Below are 23,795 nucleotides of genomic sequence, written 5' to 3'. Positions count from 1 at the left end.
CTGTCAGTGAGGGGGGTTGTGCTGCTGTCAGTGAGGCGGGGATGTGTTCCTGTCAGTGAGGGGGGATGTGCTGCTGTCAGTGAGGCGGGGGATGTGCTGCTGTCAGTGAGGTGGGGATGTGCTGCTGTCAGTGAGGCGGGGATGTGTTGCTGTCAGTGAGGCGGGGATGTGCTGCTGTCAGTGAGGCGGGGATGTGCCGCTGTCAGTGAGGCGGGGATGTGCTGCTGTCAGTGAGGGGGGATGGTCCACTGTCAGTGAGGCGGGGATGTGACGCTGTCAGTGAGGCGGGATGTGCTGCTGTCAGTGAGGGAGTGATGTGCTGCTGTCAGTGAGGTGGGGACGTCCCGCTGTCAGTGAGGGGGGACGTGCTGCTGTCAGTGAGGCGGGGATGTGTCGCTGTCAGTGAGGCGGGGATGTGCAGCTGTCAGTGAGGCGGGGATGTGCTGCTGTCAGTGAGGGGGGGATGTGCTGCTGTCAGTGAGGGAGGATGTGCTGCTGTCAGTGAGGGGGGATGTGCTGCTGTCAGTGAGGCGGAGATGTGCTGCTGTCAGTGAGGCGGGGATGTGCTGCCGTCAGTAAGGGGGGATGTGCCGCTGTCAGTGAGGGGGGATGTGCTGCTGTCAGTGAGGGAGTGATGTGCTGCTGTCAGTGAGGTGGGGACGTGCCGCTGTCAGTGAGGGGGGACGTGCTGCTGTCAGTGAGGCGGGGATGTGCTGCTGTCAGTGAGGCGGGGGATGTGCCGCTGTCAGTGAGGTGGGGACGTGCCGCTGTCAGTGAGGTGGGGACGTGCCGCAGTCAGTGAGGAGGGATGTGCTGCTGTCAGTGAGGTGGGGATGTGCCGCTTTCAGTGTGGCGGGGATGTGCCGCTGTCAGTGAGGGTGATGTGCCGCTGTCAGTGAGGCAGTGATGTTCTGCTGTCAGTGAGGCAGTGATGTGCTGCTGTCAGTGAAGGGGGATGTGCTGCTGTCAGTGAGGGGGGATGTGCTGCTGTCAGTGAGGCGGAGATGTGCCGCTGTCAGTGAGGAGGGGATGTGCCGCTGTCAGTGAGGCAGGGATGTGCTGCTGTCAGTGAGGCGGGGATGTGCTGCTGTCAGTGAAGCGAGGATGTGCTGCTGTCAGTGAAGCGAGGATGTGCCGCTGTCAGTGAGGAGGGGATGTGCCGCTGTCAGTGAGGGGGGATGTGCCGCTGTCAGTGAGGGGGGATATGCCGCCGTCAGCGAGGATGTGATGTGCTGCTGTCAGTGACGCAGGGATGTGCTGCTGTCAGTGAGGGGGGATGTTCTGCTGTCAGTGAGGCGGTGATGTTCTGCTGTCAGTGAGGCAGTGATGTGCTGCTGTCAGTGAGGGGGGATGTGCTACTGTCAGTGAGGGGGGATGTGCTGCTGTCAGTGAGGCGGAGATGTGCCGCTGTCAGTGAGGAGGGGATGTGCCGCTGTCAGTGAGGCAGGGATGTGCTGTTCTCAGTGAGGGGGGATGTGCCTCTGTCAGTGAGGGGGGATGTGCCGCTGTCAGTGAGGCGGGGGATGTGCTGCTGTCAGTGAGGCGGGGGATGTGACGCTGTCAGTGAGGCGGGATGTGCTGCTGTCAGTGAGGGGGGATGTGCTGCTGTCAGTGAGGGGGGATGTGCTGCTGTCATTGAGGGGGGATGTGCTGCTGTCATTGAGGGGGGATGTGCTGCTGTCAGTGAGGGAGTGATGTGCTGCTGTCAGTGAGGTGGGGACGTGCCGCTGTCAGTGAGGGGGGACGTGCTGCTGTCAGTGAGGCGGGGATGTGCTGCTGTCAGTGAGGCGGGGGATGTGCCGCTGTCAGTGAGGTGGGGACGTGCCGCTGTCAGTGAGGCGGGGGATGTGCCGCTTTCAGTGTAGCGGGGATGTGCCGCTGTCAGTAAGGGGGGATGTGCCGCTGTCAGTGAGGCGGTGATGTTCTGCTGTCAGTGAGGCGGGGATGTGCTGCTGTCAGTGAGGCGGGGATGTGTTGCTGTCAGTGAGGCGGGGATGTGCTGCTGTCAGTGAGGCGGAGATGTGACGCTGTCAGTGAGGAGGGGATGTGCCGCTGTCAGTGAGGTGGGGATGTGCTGCTGTCAGTGAGGCGGGGATGTGCTGCTGTCAGTGAGGGGGGATGTGCTGCTGTCAGTGAGGCGGAGATGTGCTGCTGTCAGTGAGGCGGGGATGTGCTGCTGTCAGTGAGGCGGGGATGTGCTGCTGTCAGTGAGGGGGGATGTGCTGCTGTCAGTGAGGGAGTGATGTGCTGCTGTCAGTGAGGTGGGGACGTGCCGCTGTCAGTGAGGGGGGATGTGACGCCGTCAGTGAGGCGGGATGTGCTGCTGTCAGTGAGGGGGGAAGTGCTGCTGTCAGTGAGGCGGAGATGTGCTGCTGTCAGTGAGGCGGGGATGTGCTGCTGTCAGTGAGGCGGGGATGTGCTGCTGTCAGTGAGGGGGGATGTGCTGCTGTCAGTGAGGGAGTGATGTGCTGCCGTCAGTGAGGTGGGAACGTGCCGCTGTCAGTGAGGGGGAACGTGCTGCTGTCAGTGAGGCGGGGATGTGCTGCTGTCAGTGAGGTGGGGGATGTGCCGCTGTCAGTGAGGCGGGGATGTCTCGCTGTCAGTGAGGCGGGGGATGTGCCGCTTTCAGTGTGGCGGGGATGTGCCGCTGTCAGTGAGGGGGGATGTGCCGCTGTCAGTGAGGCGGTGATGTTCTGCTGTCAGTGAGGCGGGGATGTGCTGCTGTCAGTGAGGCGGGGATGTGTTGCTGTCAGTGAGGCGGGGATGTGCTGCTGTCAGTGAGGCGGAGATGTGCCGCTGTCAGTGAGGAGGGGATGTGCCGCTGTCAGTGAGGCGGGGATGTGCTGCTGTCAGTGAGGCGGGGATGTGCTGCTGTCAGTGAGGCGGGGATGTGTTGCTGTCAGTGAGGCGGGGATGTGCTGCTGTCAGTGAGGCGGGGATGTGTTGCTGTCAGTGAGGCGGGGATGTGCTGCTGTCAGTGAGGGGGGATGTGATCCTGTCAGTGAGGCGGGGATGTGCTGCTGTTAGTGAGGGGGGATGGTCCACTGTCAGTGAGGCGGGGATGTGCTGCTGTCAGTGAGGTGGGGACGTGCCGCTGTCAGTGAGGCGGGGATGTTCTGCTGTCAGTGAGGGGGGATGTGCTGCTGTCAGTGAGGCGGGATGTGCTGCTGTCAGTGAGGCGGGGATGTTCTGCTGTCAGTGAGGGGGGATGTGCTACTGTCAGTGAGGGGGGATGTGCTGCTGTCAGTGAGGCGGGGATGTGCTGCTGTCAGTGAGGAGGGGATGTGCCGCTGTCAGTGAGGCGGTGATGTGCTGCTGTCAGTGAGGCGGGGATGTGCTGCTGTCAGTGAGGGGGGATGTGCTGCTGTCAGTGAGGCGGGGATGTGCTGCTGTCAGTGAGGGGGGATGTGCTACTGTCAGTGAGGGGGGATGTGCTGCTGTCAGTGAGGCGGGGGATGTGCTGCTGTCAGTGAGGAGTGATGTGCTGCTGTCAGTGGGGGGGGGTGTGCTACTGTCAGTGAGGAGGGGATGTGCTGCTGTCAGTGAGGAGTGATGTGCTGCTGTCAGTGGGGGGGGATGTGCTGCTGTCAGTGAGGTAGTAATGTGCCGCTGTCAGTGAGGAGGGGATGTGCCGCTGTCAGTGAGGCGGGGATGTGCTGCTGTCAGTGAGGCGGGGATGTGCTGCTGTCAGTGAGGGGGGATGGTCCACTGTCAGTGAGGCGGGGATGTGACGCTGTCAGTGAGGCGGGATGTGCTGCTGTCAGTGAGGGAGTGATGTGCTGCTGTCAGTGAGGTGGGGACGTCCCGCTGTCAGTGAGGGGGGACGTGCTGCTGTCAGTGAGGCGGGGATGTGTCGCTGTCAGTGAGGCGGGGATGTGCAGCTGTCAGTGAGGCGGGGATGTGCTGCTGTCAGTGAGGGGGGGATGTGCTGCTGTCAGTGAGGGAGGATGTGCTGCTGTCAGTGAGGGGGGATGTGCTGCTGTCAGTGAGGCGGAGATGTGCTGCTGTCAGTGAGGCGGGGATGTGCTGCCGTCAGTAAGGGGGGATGTGCCGCTGTCAGTGAGGGGGGATGTGCTGCTGTCAGTGAGGGAGTGATGTGCTGCTGTCAGTGAGGTGGGGACGTGCCGCTGTCAGTGAGGGGGGACGTGCTGCTGTCAGTGAGGCGGGGATGTGCTGCTGTCAGTGAGGCGGGGGATGTGCCGCTGTCAGTGAGGTGGGGACGTGCCGCAGTCAGTGAGGAGGGATGTGCTGCTGTCAGTGAGGTGGGGATGTGCCGCTTTCAGTGTGGCGGGGATGTGCCGCTGTCAGTGAGGGTGATGTGCCGCTGTCAGTGAGGCAGTGATGTTCTGCTGTCAGTGAGGCAGTGATGTGCTGCTGTCAGTGAAGGGGGATGTGCTGCTGTCAGTGAGGGGGGATGTGCTGCTGTCAGTGAGGCGGAGATGTGCCGCTGTCAGTGAGGAGGGGATGTGCCGCTGTCAGTGAGGCAGGGATGTGCTGCTGTCAGTGAGGCGGGGATGTGCTGCTGTCAGTGAAGCGAGGATGTGCTGCTGTCAGTGAAGCGAGGATGTGCCGCTGTCAGTGAGGAGGGGATGTGCCGCTGTCAGTGAGGGGGGATGTGCCGCTGTCAGTGAGGGGGGATATGCCGCCGTCAGCGAGGATGTGATGTGCTGCTGTCAGTGACGCAGGGATGTGCTGCTGTCAGTGAGGGGGGATGTTCTGCTGTCAGTGAGGCGGTGATGTTCTGCTGTCAGTGAGGCAGTGATGTGCTGCTGTCAGTGAGGGGGGATGTGCTACTGTCAGTGAGGGGGGATGTGCTGCTGTCAGTGAGGCGGAGATGTGCCGCTGTCAGTGAGGAGGGGATGTGCCGCTGTCAGTGAGGCAGGGATGTGCTGTTCTCAGTGAGGGAGTGATGTGCCTCTGTCAGTGAGGGGGGATGTGCCGCTGTCAGTGAGGCGGGGGATGTGCTGCTGTCAGTGAGGCGGGGGATGTGACGCTGTCAGTGAGGCGGGATGTGCTGCTGTCAGTGAGGGGGGATGTGCTGCTGTCAGTGAGGGGGGATGTGCTGCTGTCATTGAGGGGGGATGTGCTGCTGTCATTGAGGGGGGATGTGCTGCTGTCAGTGAGGGAGTGATGTGCTGCTGTCAGTGAGGTGGGGACGTGCCGCTGTCAGTGAGGGGGGACGTGCTGCTGTCAGTGAGGCGGGGATGTGCTGCTGTCAGTGAGGCGGGGGATGTGCCGCTGTCAGTGAGGTGGGGACGTGCCGCTGTCAGTGAGGCGGGGGATGTGCCGCTTTCAGTGTAGCGGGGATGTGCCGCTGTCAGTAAGGGGGGATGTGCCGCTGTCAGTGAGGCGGTGATGTTCTGCTGTCAGTGAGGCGGGGATGTGCTGCTGTCAGTGAGGCGGGGATGTGTTGCTGTCAGTGAGGCGGGGATGTGCTGCTGTCAGTGAGGCGGAGATGTGACGCTGTCAGTGAGGAGGGGATGTGCCGCTGTCAGTGAGGCGGGGATGTGCTGCTGTCAGTGAGGCGGGGATGTGCTGCTGTCAGTGAGGGGGGATGTGCTGCTGTCAGTGAGGCGGAGATGTGCTGCTGTCAGTGAGGCGGGGATGTGCTGCTGTCAGTGAGGCGGGGATGTGCTGCTGTCAGTGAGGGGGGATGTGCTGCTGTCAGTGAGGGAGTGATGTGCTGCTGTCAGTGAGGTGGGGACGTGCCGCTGTCAGTGAGGGGGGATGTGACGCTGTCAGTGAGGCGGGATGTGCTGCTGTCAGTGAGGGGGGAAGTGCTGCTGTCAGTGAGGCGGAGATGTGCTGCTGTCAGTGAGGCGGGGATGTGCTGCTGTCAGTGAGGCGGGGATGTGCTGCTGTCAGTGAGGGGGGATGTGCTGCTGTCAGTGAGGGAGTGATGTGCTGCCGTCAGTGAGGTGGGAACGTGCCGCTGTCAGTGAGGGGGAACGTGCTGCTGTCAGTGAGGCGGGGATGTGCTGCTGTCAGTGAGGCGGGGGATGTGCCGCTGTCAGTGAGGCGGGGATGTCTCGCTGTCAGTGAGGCGGGGGATGTGCCGCTTTCAGTGTGGCGGGGATGTGCCGCTGTCAGTGAGGAGGGATGTGCCGCTGTCAGTGAGGCGGTGATGTTCTGCTGTCAGTGAGGCGGGGATGTGCTGCTGTCAGTGAGGCGGGGATGTGTTGCTGTCAGTGAGGCGGGGATGTGCTGCTGTCAGTGAGGCGGAGATGTGCCGCTGTCAGTGAGGAGGGGATGTGCCGCTGTCAGTGAGGCGGGGATGTGCTGCTGTCAGTGAGGCGGGGATGTGCTGCTGTCAGTGAGGCGGGGATGTGTTGCTGTCAGTGAGGCGGGGATGTGCTGCTGTCAGTGAGGCGGGGATGTGTTGCTGTCAGTGAGGCGGGGATGTGCTGCTGTCAGTGAGGGGGGATGTGATCCTGTCAGTGAGGCGGGGATGTGCTGCTGTTAGTGAGGGGGGATGGTCCACTGTCAGTGAGGCGGGGATGTGCTGCTGTCAGTGAGGTGGGGACGTGCCGCTGTCAGTGAGGCGGGGATGTTCTGCTGTCAGTGAGGGGGGATGTGCTGCTGTCAGTGAGGCGGGATGTGCTGCTGTCAGTGAGGCGGGGATGTTCTGCTGTCAGTGAGGGGGGATGTGCTACTGTCAGTGAGGGGGGATGTGCTGCTGTCAGTGAGGCGGGGATGTGCTGCTGTCAGTGAGGAGGGGATGTGCTGCTGTCAGTGAGGGGGGACGTGCCGCTGTCAGTGAGGCGGGGATGTTCTGCTGTCAGTGAGGGGGGATGTGCTGCTGTCAGTGAGGCGGGATGTGCTGCTGTCAGTGAGGCGGGGATGTTCTGCTGTCAGTGAGGGGGGATGTGCTACTGTCAGTGAGGGGGGATGTGCTGCTGTCAGTGAGGCGGTGATGTGCTGCTGTCAGTGAGGCGGGGATGTGCTGCTGTCAGTGAGGGGGGATGTGCTGCTGTCAGTGAGGCGGGGATGTGCTGCTGTCAGTGAGGGGGGATGTGCTACTGTCAGTGAGGGGGGATGTGCTGCTGTCAGTGAGGCGGGGGATGTGCTGCTGTCAGTGAGGAGTGATGTGCTGCTGTCAGTGGGGGGGGATGTGCTACTGTCAGTGAGGAGGGGATGTGCTGCTGTCAGTGAGGAGTGATGTGCTGCTGTCAGTGGGGGGGGATGTGCTGCTGTCAGTGAGGTAGTAATGTGCCGCTGTCAGTGAGGAGGGGATGTGCCGCTGTCAGTGAGGCGGGGATGTGCTGCTGTCAGTGAGGCGGGGATGTGCTGCTGTCAGTGAGGGGGGATGTGCCGCTGTCAGTGAGGCGGGGATGTGCTGCTGTCAGTGAGGCGGGGATGTGCCGCTGTCAGTGAGGCGGGGATGTGCCGCTGTCAGTGAGGGGGGATGGTCCACTGTCAGTGAGGCGGGGATGTGACGCTGTCAGTGAGGCGGGGATGTGCAGCTGTCAGTGAGGCGGGGATGTGCTGCTGTCAGTGAGGCGGGGATGTGCCGCTGTCAGTGAGGCGGGGATGTGCCGCTGTCAGTGAGGGGGGATGGTCCACTGTCAGGGAGGCGGGGATGTGTCGCTGTCAGTGAGGCGGGGATGTGCAGCTGTCAGTGAGGCGGGGATGTGCTGCTGTCAGTGAGGGGGGGATGTGCTGCTGTCAGTGAGGGAGGATGTGCTGCTGTCAGTGAGGGGGGATGTGCTGCTGTCAGTGAGGCGGAGATGTGCTGCTGTCAGTGAGGCGGGGATGTGCTGCCGTCAGTAAGGGGGGATGTGCCGCTGTCAGTGAGGGGGGATGTGCTGCTGTCAGTGAGGGAGTGATGTGCTGCTGTCAGTGAGGTGGGGATGTGCCGCTGTCAGTGAGGGGGGATGTTCTGCTGTCAGTGAGGCAGTGATGTGCTGCTGTCAGTGAGGGGGGATGTGCTACTGTCAGTGAGGGGGGATGTGCTGCTGTCAGTGAGGCGGAGATGTGCCGCTGTCAGTGAGGAGGGGATGTGCCGCTGTCAGTGAGGCGGGGATGTGCTGCTCTCAGTGAGGGAGTGATGTGCCGCTGTCAGTGAGGGGGGATGTGCCGCTGTCAGTGAGGCGGGGATGTGCCGCTGTCAGTGAGGCGGGGATGTGCCGCTGTCAGTGAGGGGGGATGTGCTGCTGTCAGTGAGGCGGAGATGTGCCGCTGTCAGTGAGGAGGGGATGTGCCGCTGTCAGTGAGGCGGGGATGTGCTGCTCTCAGTGAGGGAGTGATGTGCCGCTGTCAGTGAGGGGGGATGTGCCGCCGTCGGTGAGGCAGGGATGGGCTGCTGTCAGTGAGGTGGGGATGTGATGCTGTCAGTGAGGGGGGATGTGCTGCTGTCAGTGAGGCGGGGATGTGCTGCTGTCAGTGAGGCGGGGATGTGATCCTGTCAGTGAGGCGGGGATGTGCCGCTGTCAGTGAGGCGGGGATGTGCTGCTGTCAGTGAGGCGGGATGTGCTGCTGTCAGTGAGGGGGGATGTGCTGCTGTCAGTGAGGGGGGATGTGCTACTGTCAGTGAGGCGGAGATGTGCCGCTGTCAGTGAGGAGGGGATGTGCCGCTGTCAGTGAGGCGGGGATGTGCTGCTGTCAGTGAGGCGGGGATGTGACGCTTTCAGTGAGGCGGGGATGTGCTGCTGTCAGTGAGGGGGGATGTGCTGCTGTCAGTGAGGGGGGATGTGCTGCTGTCAGTGAGGGGGGATGTGCTGCTGTCAGTGAGGGGGGATGTGCTGCTGTCAGTGAGGCGGGGATGTGCTGCTGTCAGTGAGGCGGGGATGTGCTGCTGTCAGTGAGGGGGGATGGTCCACTGTCAGTGAGGCGGGGATGTGATGCTGTCAGTGAGGCGGGATGTGCTGCTGTCAGTGAGGGGGGATGTGCTGCCGTCAGTGAGGGGGGATGTGCCGCTGTCAGTAAGGGGGGATGTGCTGCTGTCAGTGAGGGAGTGATGTGCTGCTGTCAGTGAGGTGGGGACGTGCCGCTGTCAGTGAGGGGGGACGTGCTGCTGTCAGTGAGGCGGGGATGTGCTGCTGTCAGTGAGGCGGGGGATGTGCCGCTGTCAGTGAGGTGGGGACGTGCCGCTGTCAGTGAGGAGGGATGTACTGCTGTCAGTGAGGTGGGGATGTGCCGCTTTCAGTGTGGCTGGGATGTGCCGCTGTCAGTGAGGGTGATGTGCCGCTGTCAGTGAGGCAGTGATGTGCTGCTGTCAGTGAGGCAGTGATGTGCTGCTGTCAGTGAGGGGGTATGTGCTGCTGTCAGTGAGGCGGAGATGTGCCGCTGTCAGTGAGGAGGGGATGTGCCGCTGTCAGTGAGGCAGGGATGTGCTGCTGTCAGTGAGGCGGGGATGTGCTGCTGTCAGTGAGGCGGGGATGTGCTGCTGTCAGTGAGGCGAGGATGTGCCGCTGTCAGTGAGGAGGGGATGTGCCGCTGTCAGTGAGGGGGGATGTGCCGCCGTCAGCGAGGATGTGATGTGCTGCTGTCAGTGAGGGGGGATGTTCTGCTGTCAGTGAGGCAGGGATGTGCTGCTCTCAGTGAGGGAGTGATGTGCCGCTGTCAGTGAGGGGGGATGTGCCGCTGTCAGTGAGGCGGGGGATGTGCTGCTGTCAGCAAGGGGGAATGTGCCCCCGTCAGTGAGGGGGGATGTGCCACCGTCAGTGAGGTGGGGATGTGCCGCTGTCAGTGAGGGGGGATGTGCCGCCGTCGGTGAGGCAGGGATGTGCTGCTGTCAGTGAGGGGGGATGGTCCACTGTCAGTAAGGCGGGGATGTGATGCTGTCAGTGAGGCGGGATGTGCTGCTGTCAGTGAGGGGGGATGTGCTGCCGTCAGTGAGGGGGGATGTGCCGCTGTCAGTAAGGGGGGATGTGCTGCTGTCAGTGAGGGAGTGATGTGCTGCTGTCAGTGAGGTGGGGACGTGCCCCTGTCAGTGAGGGGGGACGTGCTGCTGTCAGTGAGGCGGGGATGTGCTGCTGTCAGTGAGGCGGGGGATGTGCCGCTGTCAGTGAGGTGGGGACGTGCCGCTGTCAGTGAGGAGGGATGTACTGCTGTCAGTGAGGCGGGGGATGTGCTGCTGTCAGTGAGGGGGGATGTGCTGCTGTCAGTGAGGCGGGGATGTGCTGCTGTCAGTGAGGGGGGATGTGCTACTGTCAGTGAGGGGGGGATGTGCTGCTGTCAGTGAGGCGGGGGATGTGCTGCTGTCAGTGAGGAGTGATGTGCTGCTGTCAGTGGGGGGGGATGTGCTACTGTCAGTGAGGGGGGATGTGCTGCTGTCAGTGAGGCGGGGATGTGCTGCTGTCAGTGAGGAGGGGATGTGCCGCTGTCAGTGAGGCGGTGATGTGCTGCTGTCCGTGAGGCGGGGATGTGCTGCTGTCAGTGAGGGGGGATGTGCTGCTGTCAGTGAGGCGGGGATGTGCTGCTGTCAGTGAGGGGGGATGTGCTACTGTCAGTGAGGGGGGATGTGCTGCTGTCAGTGAGGCGGGGGATGTGCTGCTGTCAGTGAGGAGTGATGTGCTGCTGTCAGTGGGGGGGGATGTGCTACTGTCAGTGAGGAGGGGATGTGCTGCTGTCAGTGAGGAGTGATGTGCTGCTGTCAGTGGGGGGGGATGTGCTGCTGTCAGTGAGGTAGTAATGTGCCGCTGTCAGTGAGGAGGGGATGTGCCGCTGTCAGTGAGGCGGGGATGTGCTACTGTCAGTGAGGCGGGGATGTGCTGCTGTCAGTGAGGGGGGATGTGCCGCTGTCAGTGAGGCAGGGATGTGCTGCTGTCAGTGAGGTGGGGATGTGCTGCTGTCAGTGAGGCGGGATGTGCTGCTGTCAGTGAGGGGGGATGTGTTGCTGTCAGTGAGGCGGGGATGTGCTGCTGTCAGTGAGGCGGGGATGTGCCGCTGTCAGTGAGGCGGGGATGTGCCGCTGTCAGTGAGGGGGGATGGTCCACTGTCAGTGAGGCGGGGATGTGACGCTGTCAGTGAGGCGGGGATGTGCAGCTGTCAGTGAGGCGGGGATGTGCTGCTGTCAGTGAGGCGGGGATGTGCCGCTGTCAGTGAGGCGGGGATGTGCCGCTGTCAGTGAGGGGGGATGGTCCACTGTCAGTGAGGCGGGGATGTGTCGCTGTCAGTGAGGCGGGGATGTGCAGCTGTCAGTGAGGCGGGGATGTGCTGCTGTCAGTGAGGGGGGGATGTGCTGCTGTCAGTGAGGGAGGATGTGCTGCTGTCAGTGAGGGGGGATGTGCTGCTGTCAGTGAGGCGGAGATGTGCTGCTCTCAGTGAGGCGGGGATGTGCTGCCGTCAGTAAGGGGGGATGTGCCGCTGTCAGTGAGGGGGGATGTGCTGCTGTCAGTGAGGGAGTGATGTGCTGCTGTCAGTGAGGTGGGGACGTGCCGCTGTCAGTGAGGGGGGACGTGCTGCTGTCAGTGAGGCGGGGATGTGCTGCTGTCAGTGAGGCGGGGGATGTGCCGCTGTCAGTGAGGGGGGACGTGCCGCAGTCAGTGAGGAGGGATGTGCTGCTGTCAGTGAGGTGGGGATGTGCCGCTTTCAGTGTGGCGGGGATGTGCCGCTGTCAGTGAGGGTGATGTGCCGCTGTCAGTGAGGGTGATGTGCCGCTGTCAGTGATGTTCTGCTGTCAGTGAGGCAGTGATGTGCTGCTGTCAGTGAAGGGGGATGTGCTGCTGTCAGTGAGGGGGGATGTGCTGCTGTCAGTGAGGAGGGGATGTGCCGCTGTCAGTGAGGCAGGGATGTGCTGCTGTCAGTGAGGCGGGGATGTGCTGCTGTCAGTGAGGCGGGGATGTGCTGCTGTCAGTGAGGCGAGGATGTGCCGCTGTCAGTGAGGAGGGGATGTGCCGCTGTCAGTGAGGGGGGATGTGCCGCTGTCAGTGAGGGGGGATGTGCCGCCGTCAGCGAGGATGTGATGTGCTGCTGTCAGTGACGCGGGGATGTGCTGCTGTCAGTGAGGGGGGATGTTCTGCTGTCAGTGAGGCGGTGATGTTCTGCTGTCAGTGAGGCAGTGATGTGCTGCTGTCAGTGAGGGGGGATGTGCTACTGTCAGTGAGGGGGGATGTGCTGCTGTCAGTGAGGCGGAGATGTGCCGCTGTCAGTGAGGAGGGGATGTGCCGCTGTCAGTGAGGCGGGGATGTGCTGTTCTCAGTGAGGGAGTGATGTGCCTCTGTCAGTGAGGGGGGATGTGCCGCTGTCAGTGAGGCGGGGGATGTGCTGCTGTCAGCAAGGGGGAATGTGCCCCCGTCAGTGAGGGGGGATGTGCCGCTGTCAGTGAGGGGGGATGTGCCGCCGTAGGTGAGGCAGGGATGGGCTGCTGTCAGTGAGGTGGGGATGTGCTGCTGTCTGTGAGGCGGGGATGTGCTGCTGTCAGTGAGGCGGGGATGTGCTGCTGTCAGTGAGGCGGGGATGTGTTGCTGTCAGTGAGGCGGGGATGTGCTGCTGTCAGTGAGGCGGGGATGTGCCGCTGTCAGTGAGGCGGGGATGTGCCGCTGTCAGTGAGGGGGGATGGTCCACTGTCAGTGAGGCGGGGATGTGACGCTGTCAGTGAGGCGGGATGTGCTGCTGTCAGTGAGGGGGGGATGTGCTGCCGTCAGTGAGGGGGGATGTGCCGCTGTCAGTGAGGGGGGATGTGCTGCTGTCAGTGAAAGAGTGATGTGCTGCTGTCAGTGAGGTGGGGACGTGCCGCTGTCAGTGAGGGGGGACGTGCTGCTGTCAGTGAGGCGAAGATGTGCTGCTGTCAGTGAGGCGGGGGATGTGCCGCTGTCAGTGAGGTGGGGACGTGCCGCTGTCAGTGAGGAGGGATGTGCTGCTGTCAGTGAGGTGGGGATGTGCCGCTTTCAGTGTGGCGGGGATGTGCCGCTGTCAGTGAGGGTGATGTGCCGCTGTCAGTGAGGCAGTGATGTTCTGCTGTCAGTGAGGCAGTGATGTGCTGCTGTCAGTGAGGGGGGATGTGCTGCTGTCAGTGAGGGGGGATGTGCTGCTGTCAGTGAGGCGGAGATGTGCCGCTGTCAGTGAGGAGGGGATGTGCCGCTGTCAGTGAGGCAGGGATGTGCTGCTGTCAGTGAGGCGGGGATGTGCTGCTGTCAGTGAGGCGGGGATGTGCTGCTGTCAGTGAGGCGAGGATGTGCCGCTGTCAGTGAGGAGGGGATGTGCCGCTGTCAGTGAGGGGGGATGTGCCGCTGTCAGTGAGGGGGGATGTGCCGCCGTCAGCGAGGATGTGATGTGCTGCTGTCAGTGAGGGGGGATGTTCTGCTGTCAGTGAGGCGGTGATGTTCTGCTGTCAGTGAGGCAGTGATGTGCTGCTGTCAGTGAGGGGGGATGTGCCGCTGTCAGTGAGGCGGAGATGTGCCGCTGTCAGTGAGGCGGGGATGTGCCGCTGTCAGTGAGGGGGGATGTGCTGCTGTCAGTGAGGCGGAGATGTGCTGCTGTCAGTGAGGCGGGGATGTGCTGCTGTCAGTGAGGCGAGGATGTGCCGCTGTCAGTGAGGAGGGGATGTGCCGCTGTCAGTGAGGGGGGATGTGCCGCTGTCAGTGAGGGGGGATGTGCCGCTGTCAGTGAGGGGGGATGTGCCGCCGTCAGCGAGGATGTGATGTGCTGCTGTCAGTGAGGGGGGATGTTCTGCTGTCAGTGAGGCGGTGATGTTCTGCTGTCAGTGAGGCAGTGATGTGCTGCTGTCAGTGAGGGGGGATGTGCTACTGTCAGTGAGGGGGGATGTGCCGCTGTCAGTGAGGCGGAGATGTGCCGCTGTCAGTGAGGAGGGGATGTGCCGCTGTCAGTGAGGCGGGGATGTGCTGCTCTCAGTGAGGGAGTGATGTGCCGCTGTCAGTGAGGGGGGATGTGCCGCTGTCAGTGAGGCGGGGATGTGCCGCTGTCACTGAGGCGGGGATGTGCCGCTGTCAGTGAGGGGGGATGTGCTGCTGTCAGTGAGGCGGAGATGTGCCGCTGTCAGTGAGGAGGGGATGTGCCGCTGTCAGTGAGGCGGGGATGTGCTGCTCTCAGTGAGGGAGTGATGTGCCGCCGTCAGTGAGGGGGGATGTGCCGCCGTCGGTGAGGCAGGGATGGGCTGCTGTCAGTGAGGTGGGGATGTGCTGCTGTCAGTGAGGGGGGATGTGCTGCTGTCAGTGAGGCGGGGATGTGCTGCTGTCAGTGAGGCGGGGATGTGATTCTGTCAGTGAGGCGGGGATGTGCCGCTGTCAGTGAGGCGGGGATGTGCTGCTGTCAGTGAGGCGGGATGTGCTGCTGTCAGTGAGGGGGGATGTGCTGCTGTCAGTGAGGGGGGATGTGCTACTGTCAGTGAGGCGGAGATGTGCCGCTGTCAGTGAGGAGGGGATGTGCCGCTGTCAGTGAGGCGGGGATGTGCTGCTGTCAGTGAGGGGGGATGTGCTGCTGTCAGTGAGGGGGGATGTGCTGCTGTCAGTGAGGGGGGATGTGCCGCTGTCAGTGAGGCGGGGATGTGTCGCTTTCGTGCTGCTGTCAGTGAGGGGGGATGTGCTGCTGTCAGTGAGGGGGGATGTGCTGCTGTCAGTGAGGGGGGATGTGCTGCTGTCAGTGAGGGGGGATGTGCTGCTGTCAATGAGGCGGGGATGTGCTGCTGTCAGTGAGGCGGGGATGTGCCGCTGTCAGTGAGGCGGGGATGTGCTGCTGTCAGTGAGGGGGGATGGTCCACTGTCAGTGAGGCGGGGATGTGATGCTGTCAGTGAGGCGGGATGTGCTGCTGTCAGTGAGGGGGGATGTGCTGCCGTCAGTGAGGGGGGATGTGCCGCTGTCAGTAAGGGGGGATGTGCTGCTGTCAGTGAGGGAGTGATGTGCTGCTGTCAGTGAGGTGGGGACGTGCCGCTGTCAGTGAGGGGGGATGTGCTGCTGTCAGTGAGGGTGGATGTGCTGCTGTCAGTGAGGCGGGGATGTGCCGCTGTCAGTGAGGGGGGATGTGCTGCTGTCAGTGAGGCGGGGATGTGCTGCTGTCAGTGAGGCAGGGATGGGCTGCTGTCAGTGAGGCGGGGATGTGCTGCTGTCAGTGAGGGGGGATGTGCCGCCGTCAGTGAGGCGGGGATGGGCTGCTGTCAGTGAGGTGGGGATGTGATCCTGTCAGTGAGGCGGGGATGTGCCGCTGTCAGTGAGGGGGGATGTGCTGCTGTCAGTGAGGCGGGGATGTGCTGCTGTCAGTGAGGGGGGATGTGCCGCCGTCAGTGAGGTGGGGATGTGATCCTGTCAGTGAGGCGGGGATGTGCCGCTGTCAGTGAGGAGGGGATGTGCCGCTGTCAGTGAGGCGGGGATGTGCTGCTGTCAGTGAGGGGGGATGTTCTGCTGTCAGTGAGGGGGGATGTGCTGCTGTCAGTGAGGGGGGATGTTCTGCTGTCAGTGAGGGGGGATGTGCTGCGGTCAGTGAGGGAGTGACGTGCTGCTGTCAGTGAGGAGGGGATGTGCCTCTGTCAGTGAGGCGGGGATGTGCCGCTGTCAGTGATGGGGGATGTCCTGCTGTCAGTGAGGGGTGATGTGCTGCTGTCAGTGAGGGGGGTGGTGCTGCTGTCAGCGAGGGGGGATGTGCCGCCGTCAGTGAGGGGGGATGTGCTGCTGTCAGTGAGGAGGGATGTGCCGCCGTCAGTGAGGCTGGGATGTGCTGCTGTCAGTGAGGCGGGGATGTGTTGCTGTCAGTGAGGTGGGGATGTGCTGCTGTCAGTGAGGCGGGGATGTGCTGCTGTCAGTGAGGCGGGGATGTGATCCTGTCAGTGAGGCAGGGATGTGCCGCTGTCAGTGAGGCGGGGATGTGCTGCTGTCAGTGAGGCGGGGATGTGCTGCTGTCAGTGAGGCGGGGATGTGATCCTGTCAGTGAGGCAGGGATGTGCCGCTGTCAGTGAAGGGGGATGTGCTGCTGTCAGTGAGGCGGGGATGTGCCGCTGTCAGTGAGGCGGGGATGTTCTGCTGTCAGTGAGGGGGAATGTGCTGCTGTCAGCGAGGCGGGGATGTGCCGCTGTCAGTAAGAGGGGATGTGTTGCTGTCAGTGAGGGGGGATGTGCCGCTGTCAGTGAGGCGGGGATGTGTCGCTGTCAGTGAGGCGGGGGATGTGCCGCTGTCATTGAGGTGGGGATGTGCCGCTGTCAGTGAGGCGGGGATGTGTCGCTGTCAGTGAGGCGGGATGTGCCGCTGTCAGTGAGGGGGGATGTGTTGCTGTCAGTGAGGCGGGGATGTGCTGATGTCAGTGAGGCAGGGATGTGCCGCTGTCAGTGAGGGGGGATGTGCCGCTGTCAGTGAGGCGGGGATGTGCCACTGTCAGTGAGGGGGGATGTGCTGCTGTCAGTGAGGCGGGGATGTGCCGCTGTCAGTGAGGTGGGGATGTGCCGCTGTCAGTGAGGTGGGGATGTGCTGCTGTCAGTGAGGGGGGGATGTGCTGCTGTCAGTGAGGGGGGGATGTGCCGCTTTCAGTGAGGCGGGGATGTGCAGCTGTCAGTGAGGGGGGATGTGCTGTGGTCAGTGAGGCGGGGATGTGCTGCTGTCAGTGAGGCGGGGATGTTCTGCTATCAGTGAGGGGGGATGTGCTGCTGTCAGTGAGGCGGGGATGTGCTGCTGTCAGTGAGGCGGGGATGTGCCGCTTTCAGTGAGGCGGGATGTGCTGCTGTCAGTGAGGGGGGATGTGCTGCAGTCAGTGAGGCGGGGATGTGCCGCTGTCAGTGAGGCGGGGATGTTCTGCTGTCAGTGAGGCGGGGATGTGCTGCTGTCAGTGAGGCGGGGATGTATTGCTGTCAGTGAGGCGGTGATGTGCAGCTGTCAGTGAGGCGGGGATGTGCTGCTGTCAGTGAGGCGGGGATGTGCTGCTGTCAGTGAGGCGGGGATGTGCTGCTGTCAGTGAGAAGGGGATGTAGTGCTGTCAGTGAGGCGGGGATGTGCTGCTGTCAGTGAGAAGGGGATGTAGTGCTGTCAGTGAGGCGGGGATGTGCCGCTGTCAGTGAGGCGGGGATGTATTGCTGTCAGTGAGGCGGGGATGTGCTGCTGTCAGTGAGGCGGTGGGGATGTGCTGCTGTCAGTGAGGTGGGGATGTGCTGCTATCAGTGAGGCGGGGGATGTGCTGCTGTCAGTGAGGCGGGGATGTTCTGCTGTCAGTGAGGGGGGATGTGCCGCTGTCAGTGAGGGAGTGACGTGCTGCAGTCAGTACTGTCTCTGATGCTGGTGGATACAGTTAGAAGTGGTTGCAGGTGGTCATGTGACAGTTGGTAGCAGTTCCTGTGTGTGGATATGATGGGAGATGTGCGGTCATAGGGAAATAATGCACATGTGGATTCCAATCATGTGAGTTTTATGTATATATTTATTATTATACCCTTTGGATATTGCGCCTATGTAGTGTTCACTTTAGAATCCGGGCAGGGCAGGGCACCATATCTAGAGGGGCACTAGCGTGTGGCAAAGCCGTGCGCACGCCAAAAGGGGGCGTGGACATGCAGAATAGGGGGCGGATCATTGCGGGTAATAAAAGGGTGCGTGGGCGGCCGGCGGCGTCACCGTTGGGGGTGTGCCCAGCACCTACGGAGGTGCTGGGCTTCCCCCAAGCGATCCCTCAGTGTGAACGAATGCCGCGCGCATCTCTACATGCTGTAAGGGCAGGAAGTGGGCGGCAGTTTTAGCAGGGTGCCGCAGAAAGGGCAGGGCGGGTTTTGCCCTTAAAAAATCGGGCAGGGCGCGGCGCCCTGCTAAAACTGCCTAGCGTGAACACTACTATGTATAAATTATATATATATATATATATATATGATACATACATTTACAGTACATGATATAGTATACTATAGTTTATGATTCTAGATAAAATAGTATAGCGCAATGCGTATAGTACAGACAGGTGGCTGATACATGTACTGTAGGTGGCTGATGCATGTACTGTAGGTGGCTGATAAATGTACTGTTGGTGGCTGATGCATGTACTGTAGGTGGCTGATGCATGTACTGTAGGTGGCTGATGCATGTACTGTAGGTGGCTGATGCATGTACTGTAGGTGGCTGATAAATGTACTGTAGGTGGCTGATAAATGTACTGTAGGTGGCTGATGCATGTACTGTAGGTGGCTGATAAATGTACTGTAGGTGGCTGATACATGTACTGTAGGTGGCTGATACATGTACTGTAGGTGGCTGATACATGTACTGTAGGTGGCTGATACATGTACTGTAGGTGGCTGATACATGTACTGTAGGTGGCTGATGCATGTACTGTAGGTGGCTGATGCATGTACTGTAGGTGGCTGATGCATGTACTGTAGGTGGCTGATACATGTACTGTAGGTGGCTGATACATGTACTGTAGGTGGCTGATAAATGTACTGTAGGTGGCTGATGCATGTGCTGTAGGTGGCTGATACATGTACTGTAGGTGGCTGATGCATGTACTGTAGGTGGCTGATGCATGTACTGTAGGTGGCTGATACATGTACTGTAGGTGGCTGATACATGTACTGTAGGTGGCAGGATTCTGTCCCTTATGACAATGGTTTATATACTGTTGTTGGGAAGTACTGCCAACGCTATTAGGGTCTATAATTACCATTAGTAGCGCTTCCTAACAACATAATATATAAACCATTGTCACGCATCAGCCACCTACGTGCATCAGCCTCCGTCTGCAATACACGCTAAGCGCTATACTATTTCATCTAGACCCGCATTTCTGGAGTGTGGGGGTGACTCCCTGGCCAGTATTTACTAAAAATCCGAGTTTGGCCGATTTGTGGTTTTTTTTCTAAGTCCCAATCCGGGAATTTACTAAGCACCAATCTTGGCAGTGTCTGGTCTATTCGTAATGGTTTGAATGACAGCCTTCCGAAATACGAATGAATAGACCATCGGTCAAACGCGGCTGTTATTTCATAGAATACGGCCATTCACTATTCATTCATATTTGGGTGTTAGTTTCTGAGTGCTCAAGTGCGGGTCTATTTTTTTCCGAATCGTTTAAAAAAGCAGCTAAAAAAATAGACCTGCTTTTTCCAGGCGAGTTTGGATAACCATGCACGGATCAGTGAGATCTGTGCATGGTTATCTATGGGAAAGGGTCTGTTTACTGTTAAATCAGTAAAAAAAATTGCGTGGGGTCCCCCCTCATAAGCAAACCCAGCCTCGGGCTCTTTGAGCCGGTCCTGGTTTAAAAAATATGGGGCAAAAAATGACAGGGGTTCCCCCATATTTAATCAACCAGCACCGGGCCTGGTCCTGGTTCCAAAAATACGGGGGACAAAAAGTGTAGGGGTCCACCGTATTTCTGAAACCAGCACCGGGCTTCACTAGCTGGGGAGATAATGCCACAGCCGGGGGACACTTTGATATCGGCCCCTGCGGCCGTGCAATTAAAACACCAACTAGTCACCCCTGGCCGGGGTACCCTGGAGGAGTGGGGACCCCTTCAATCAAGGGGTCCCCCCCTCCAGCCACCCAAGGGCCAGGGGTGAAGCCCGAGGCTGTCCCCCCCCATCCAAGGGCGGCGGATGGGGGGCTGATAGCCAAGTGTGAATATTGCTTTTAGTAGCAGTACTACAAGTCTCAGCAAGCCTCCCCCGCAAGCTGGTACTTGGAGAACCACAAGTACCAGCATGCGGTGGAAAACCGGGCCCACTGGTACCTGTAGTAGTACTACTACTATAAAAATACCCCAATAAAAACAGGACACACACACCGTGACAGTACAGCTTTATTACATACATGCACACCAACATACACACATACTTACCTATGTTCCTCTTCTCCATGTAGAATCCTCGGGGTACCTGTGAAAAAAATTATACTCACATAATCCAGTGAAGAATCCGGCCTTTGAATAATCCACGTACTTGTCAAAAAAATAAAACGCACACCCGACCACACACTGAAAGGGGTCCCATGTTTATACATGGGACCCCTTTCCCCGACTGCCAGGACCCCCCCTGACTCCTGTCCAAGAGGGTCCCTTCAGCCAATCAGGGAGCGCCACGTCGTGGCACCCTCCTGATTGGCTGTGTGCTCCTGTAGTGTCTGTCAGGCAGCACACGGCAGTGATACAATGTAGCGCCTATGCGCTCCATTGTAACCAATGGTGGGAACTTTGTGGTCAGCGGTTGACCGAAAGTAACCTCACCGCTGACCACAAAGTTCCCACCATTGGTTACAATGGAGCGCATAGGCGCTACACTGTATCACTGCCGTGTGCTACCTGACAGACACTACAGGAGCACACAGCCAATCAGGAGGGTGCCACGACGTGGCGCTCCCTGATTGGCTGAAGGGACCCTCTTTGACAGGAGTCAGGGGGGGTCCTGGCAGTCGGGGAAAGGGGTCCCATGTGTAAACATGGGACCCCTTTCAGTGCGTGGTCGGGTTTGCGTTTTATTTTTTTGACAAGTACGTGGATTATTCAAAGGCCGGATTCTTCACTGGATTATGTGAGTATAATTTTTTTCACAGGTACCCCGAGGATTCTACATGGAGAAGAGGACCGAGCCTCGTGGGAACATAGGTAAGTATGTGTGTATGTTGGTGTGCATGTATGTAATAAAGTTGTACTGTCACGGTGTGTGTGTCCTGTTTTTATTGGGGTATTTTTATAGTAGTAGTACTACAGGTACCAGCGGGCCCGGTTTTCCACCGCATGCTGGTACTTGTGGTTCTCCAAGTACCAGCTTGCGGGGAGGCTTGCTGGGACTTGTAGTACTGCTACTAAAAACAATATTCACACTTTCACACTTGGCTATCAGCCCCCCATCCGCTGCCCTTGGATGGGGGGGACAGCCTCGGGCTTCACCTCTGGCCCTTGGGTGGCTGGAGGGGGGGGACCCCTTGATTGAAGGGGTCCCCACTCCTCCAGGGTACCCCGGCCAGGGGTGATGACTAGTTGGGGTTTTAATGGCACGGCCGCAGGGACCGATATCAAAGTGTCCCCCGGCTGTGGCATTATCTCCCCAGCTAGTGGAGCCCGGTGCTGGTTTCAGAAATACGGGGGACCCCTATGCTTTTTATCCCCCGTATTTTTGGAACCAGGACCAGGCGCAGAGCCCGGTGCTGGTTGATTAAATATGGGGGAACCCCTGTCATTTTTTACCCCATATTTTTTAAACCAGGACCGGCTCAAAGAGCCCGAGGCTGGTTATGCTTAGGAGGGGGGACCCCACGCAATTTTTTTCAGATTTTTAAAGACTTTAATGAACTTTTTAAGGTACACAATGAAGCCCTGCACAGATTTCACAGATCCGGCCGGGTTTCCTTGTGTTTTTTCAGGCAGTGTTTTACTCATAACTCCCATAAAACACTGCCTGATATTACGAATCACATCGACATCGGAAAAAACGATTGAGCAAAACTCGGCAGCTTAGTGAATGACCGCATCAGGATTCAAAAAGTTGCAGTAAAATGCACCCGATACCATTCGAGATCAAACACCCTTCAAAACGGACAAAACACGAATATTAGTAAATAAACCCCCCTGTGTATTAGCAGCTAGCTCGCTAAACTTAGGACAAGCGCAGGTTCAGCCTACAGTATATATACTGATGTGTGGTGTGATTCTCACTCCAGCTGCTAACTGCTAATGGGATGGGTAGAGAATGCCAGCGGTCGGGATGGTGGCAGTCAGAATACCGACCACAGCATCCTGGCGATTAGAATCCCGGCAGGGGAAGGTCAGAATACAGTACTTTTCAGTTATTTTAATTAAATAACTAAATAGTTAAATACAGCTACTTCCATAGCGGCTCTACCATAGTGTAACGTGTATAAGGGGCTCAACCATAGTATAATGTGTATAAGGGGCTCTACTCTGCAGTATAATGTGTATAAGGGGCTCTACTGTGTGGTGTAACCAACGTGTATAAGGGGCTCTACTGTGCAGCATAATGTGTATAATGGGCTCTACCGTGTGGTGTAACGTGTATAAGGGGCTCTACTGTGCGGCATAATGTGTATAAGGGGCTCTACTGTGTGGTGTAACCAACGTGTATAAGGGGCTCTACTGTGCGGCATAATGTGTAGAAGGGGCTCTACTGTGTGGTGTAATGTGAATAATGGACACTGCTGTGCTGTGTAGTGTGACTTGGTACTATTCTGTGGTCACGCACCTTCCGAGTGAAGCCATTATTTATAATTACCAGTTGTTTAAATAGCGCACACATACTTCGTAGCGCTTTACAGAGAGTATTTCGCCATTCACACCAGTCCCTGTCAGGGTTAATTTTTGTTGGGAGCCAATTAACCCATCAGTATATTTTTGGATTGTGGGGGGAAACCCGTGCAAGTACGGGGAGAATATACAAACTCCACACAGTTGGGGCCATGGTGGGAATGTAACCCCTGTCCTCAGTGCTGTGAGGCAGTAATAGCTACACCTCTTGCCGCCCAGCCCCCGGCATCTCACCCTCCTGAGCCGGTCTCTCGCAGGGGGAAGCTCTGCAGACTCTGCACCATGCCCTCCGCTTCTCCGTACAGCAGCACCGGGGACCCCTCCATCTTGCGCCAAAGCTGTTACCATAGAAACGTGACACAACTGATGCGGCGCATGCGCGGCATCTCTGGTCACCGGGGCAACGGGCCCACTTCCTGCACGCATGCGCAGACGGAGAGTCTTTGTCCTCTGGTTTGCGCTTGCGCGGAGGCGTTTTCCCTTGGTAGCGCTATGATTTGTAACGTTACCGGAAGTGGATGCTGGTCGTCGGCCTGGCTGTTGTGCAACGGCCGGAAGTGACCGGCCGCCATCTTGGCACACCCTGTGGCTTTGTTGTGGCTCCCCATGTTGGCGCCTGGATTTAGTTTTGGATAAAATCTCGGTTATTACACCTCAGTGCTAGAAATGTCCTGATATTTACTGACAGGTGGGAGTGATGTCCTGAGATTTCCTTACAGCTGATAAACCTGTCCTGAGATTTACTGACATCTGGTTATGTCCTGATATTTACTGACAGCTGGGAGTGATGTCCTGATATTTACTTACATGTCCTGAGATTAATACCCCTTTCAGACTAACAAATCCAGGTAGCTCCCGGGAATGTGTACACAGGTGCTTCCCAGGTGCAACCCGGCTTGAGACCCCTTTCAGACGTGCGTCCCAATCCGGCATATTGCCGGGTTGATGGCATCACCACTGACACTTCCGGAGGCGGCGCCGGAAGATGATCATCTCTAAGCCCCGCCTCCTCTTATACGCACCGCATTCCAGGTCGATTCCGGCTTCAACCCTGGTCGCGACCTGGGATGAAATGCCGGGACGCTCGACACGGGATATTCCTTTAGGACCCTTTCAGACTAGGCAATAATCCTGGGTTGATGCTCAGTCACATGCAATAACCAGGGACATTTTTGCTGGTCTGTAAGGGGTATTACTGACATCTGGTACAGTTATGTCCTGATATTTACTGACAGCTAGTAGTAATGTCCTGCTTTTCTCTATCGTCCTAGTGGATGCTGGGGTTCCTGAAAGGACCATGGGGGATAGCGGCTCCGCAGGAGACAGGGCACAAAAAGTAAAGCTTTAGGATCAGGTGGTGTGCACTGGCTCCTCCCCCTATGACCCTCCTCCAAGCCTCAGTTAGATTTTTGTGCCCGGCCGAGAAGGGTGCAATCTAGGTGGCTCTCCTAAAGAGCTGCTTAGAAAAGTTTAGCTTAGGTTTTTTATTTTACAGTGAGTACTGCTGGCAACAGGATCACTGCAACGAGGGACTTAGGGGAGAAGAAGTGAACTCACCTGCGTGCAGGATGGATTGGCTTCTTTGGCTACTGGACATTAGCTCCAGAGGGACGATCACAGGTACAGCCTGGATGGTCACCGGAGCCTCGCCGCCGGCCCCCTTGCAGATGCTGAA

General features: G+C 59.0%; 2 protein-coding genes across 6 annotated transcripts in view; one reads left to right on the top strand and one right to left on the bottom strand.

Annotated features, from left to right (window-relative positions):
• Positions 1 to 22,535, bottom strand: part of ZMYND10 (zinc finger MYND-type containing 10) — a 133,388-nt gene extending 110,853 nt beyond the window's left edge. For 2 of the 4 annotated variants that reach the window (XM_063941391.1, XM_063941393.1), the window contains exon 1: positions 22,355 to 22,533. In XM_063941391.1, the coding sequence (XP_063797461.1) occupies positions 22,355 to 22,446 (92 nt within the window). In that variant the 5' untranslated portion in view covers positions 22,447 to 22,533. Of the gene's footprint in view, positions 1 to 22,354 lie in introns of all 4 variants that reach the window. The other 2 variants (XM_063941394.1, XM_063941392.1) reach the window with 2 other exon arrangements.
• RAD54L2 (RAD54 like 2) overlaps positions 17,200 to 23,795 on the top strand; it is an 87,559-nt gene continuing 80,963 nt past the window's right edge. The window contains exon 1 of one of the 2 annotated variants that reach the window (XM_063941388.1): positions 17,200 to 17,274. The gene's annotated coding sequence lies outside the window, so the exon portion shown is untranslated. Of the gene's footprint in view, positions 17,275 to 22,683; positions 22,809 to 23,795 lie in introns of those variants that run through there. The other variant, XM_063941389.1, reaches the window with a different exon arrangement.

The sequence above is a fragment of the Pseudophryne corroboree genome, chromosome 9, assembly GCF_028390025.1.
Source record: "Pseudophryne corroboree isolate aPseCor3 chromosome 9, aPseCor3.hap2, whole genome shotgun sequence".
In the NCBI taxonomy this organism is placed as follows: domain Eukaryota; kingdom Metazoa; phylum Chordata; class Amphibia; order Anura; family Myobatrachidae; genus Pseudophryne; species Pseudophryne corroboree.
This window is presented reverse-complemented; position numbering and strand designations above follow the sequence as displayed.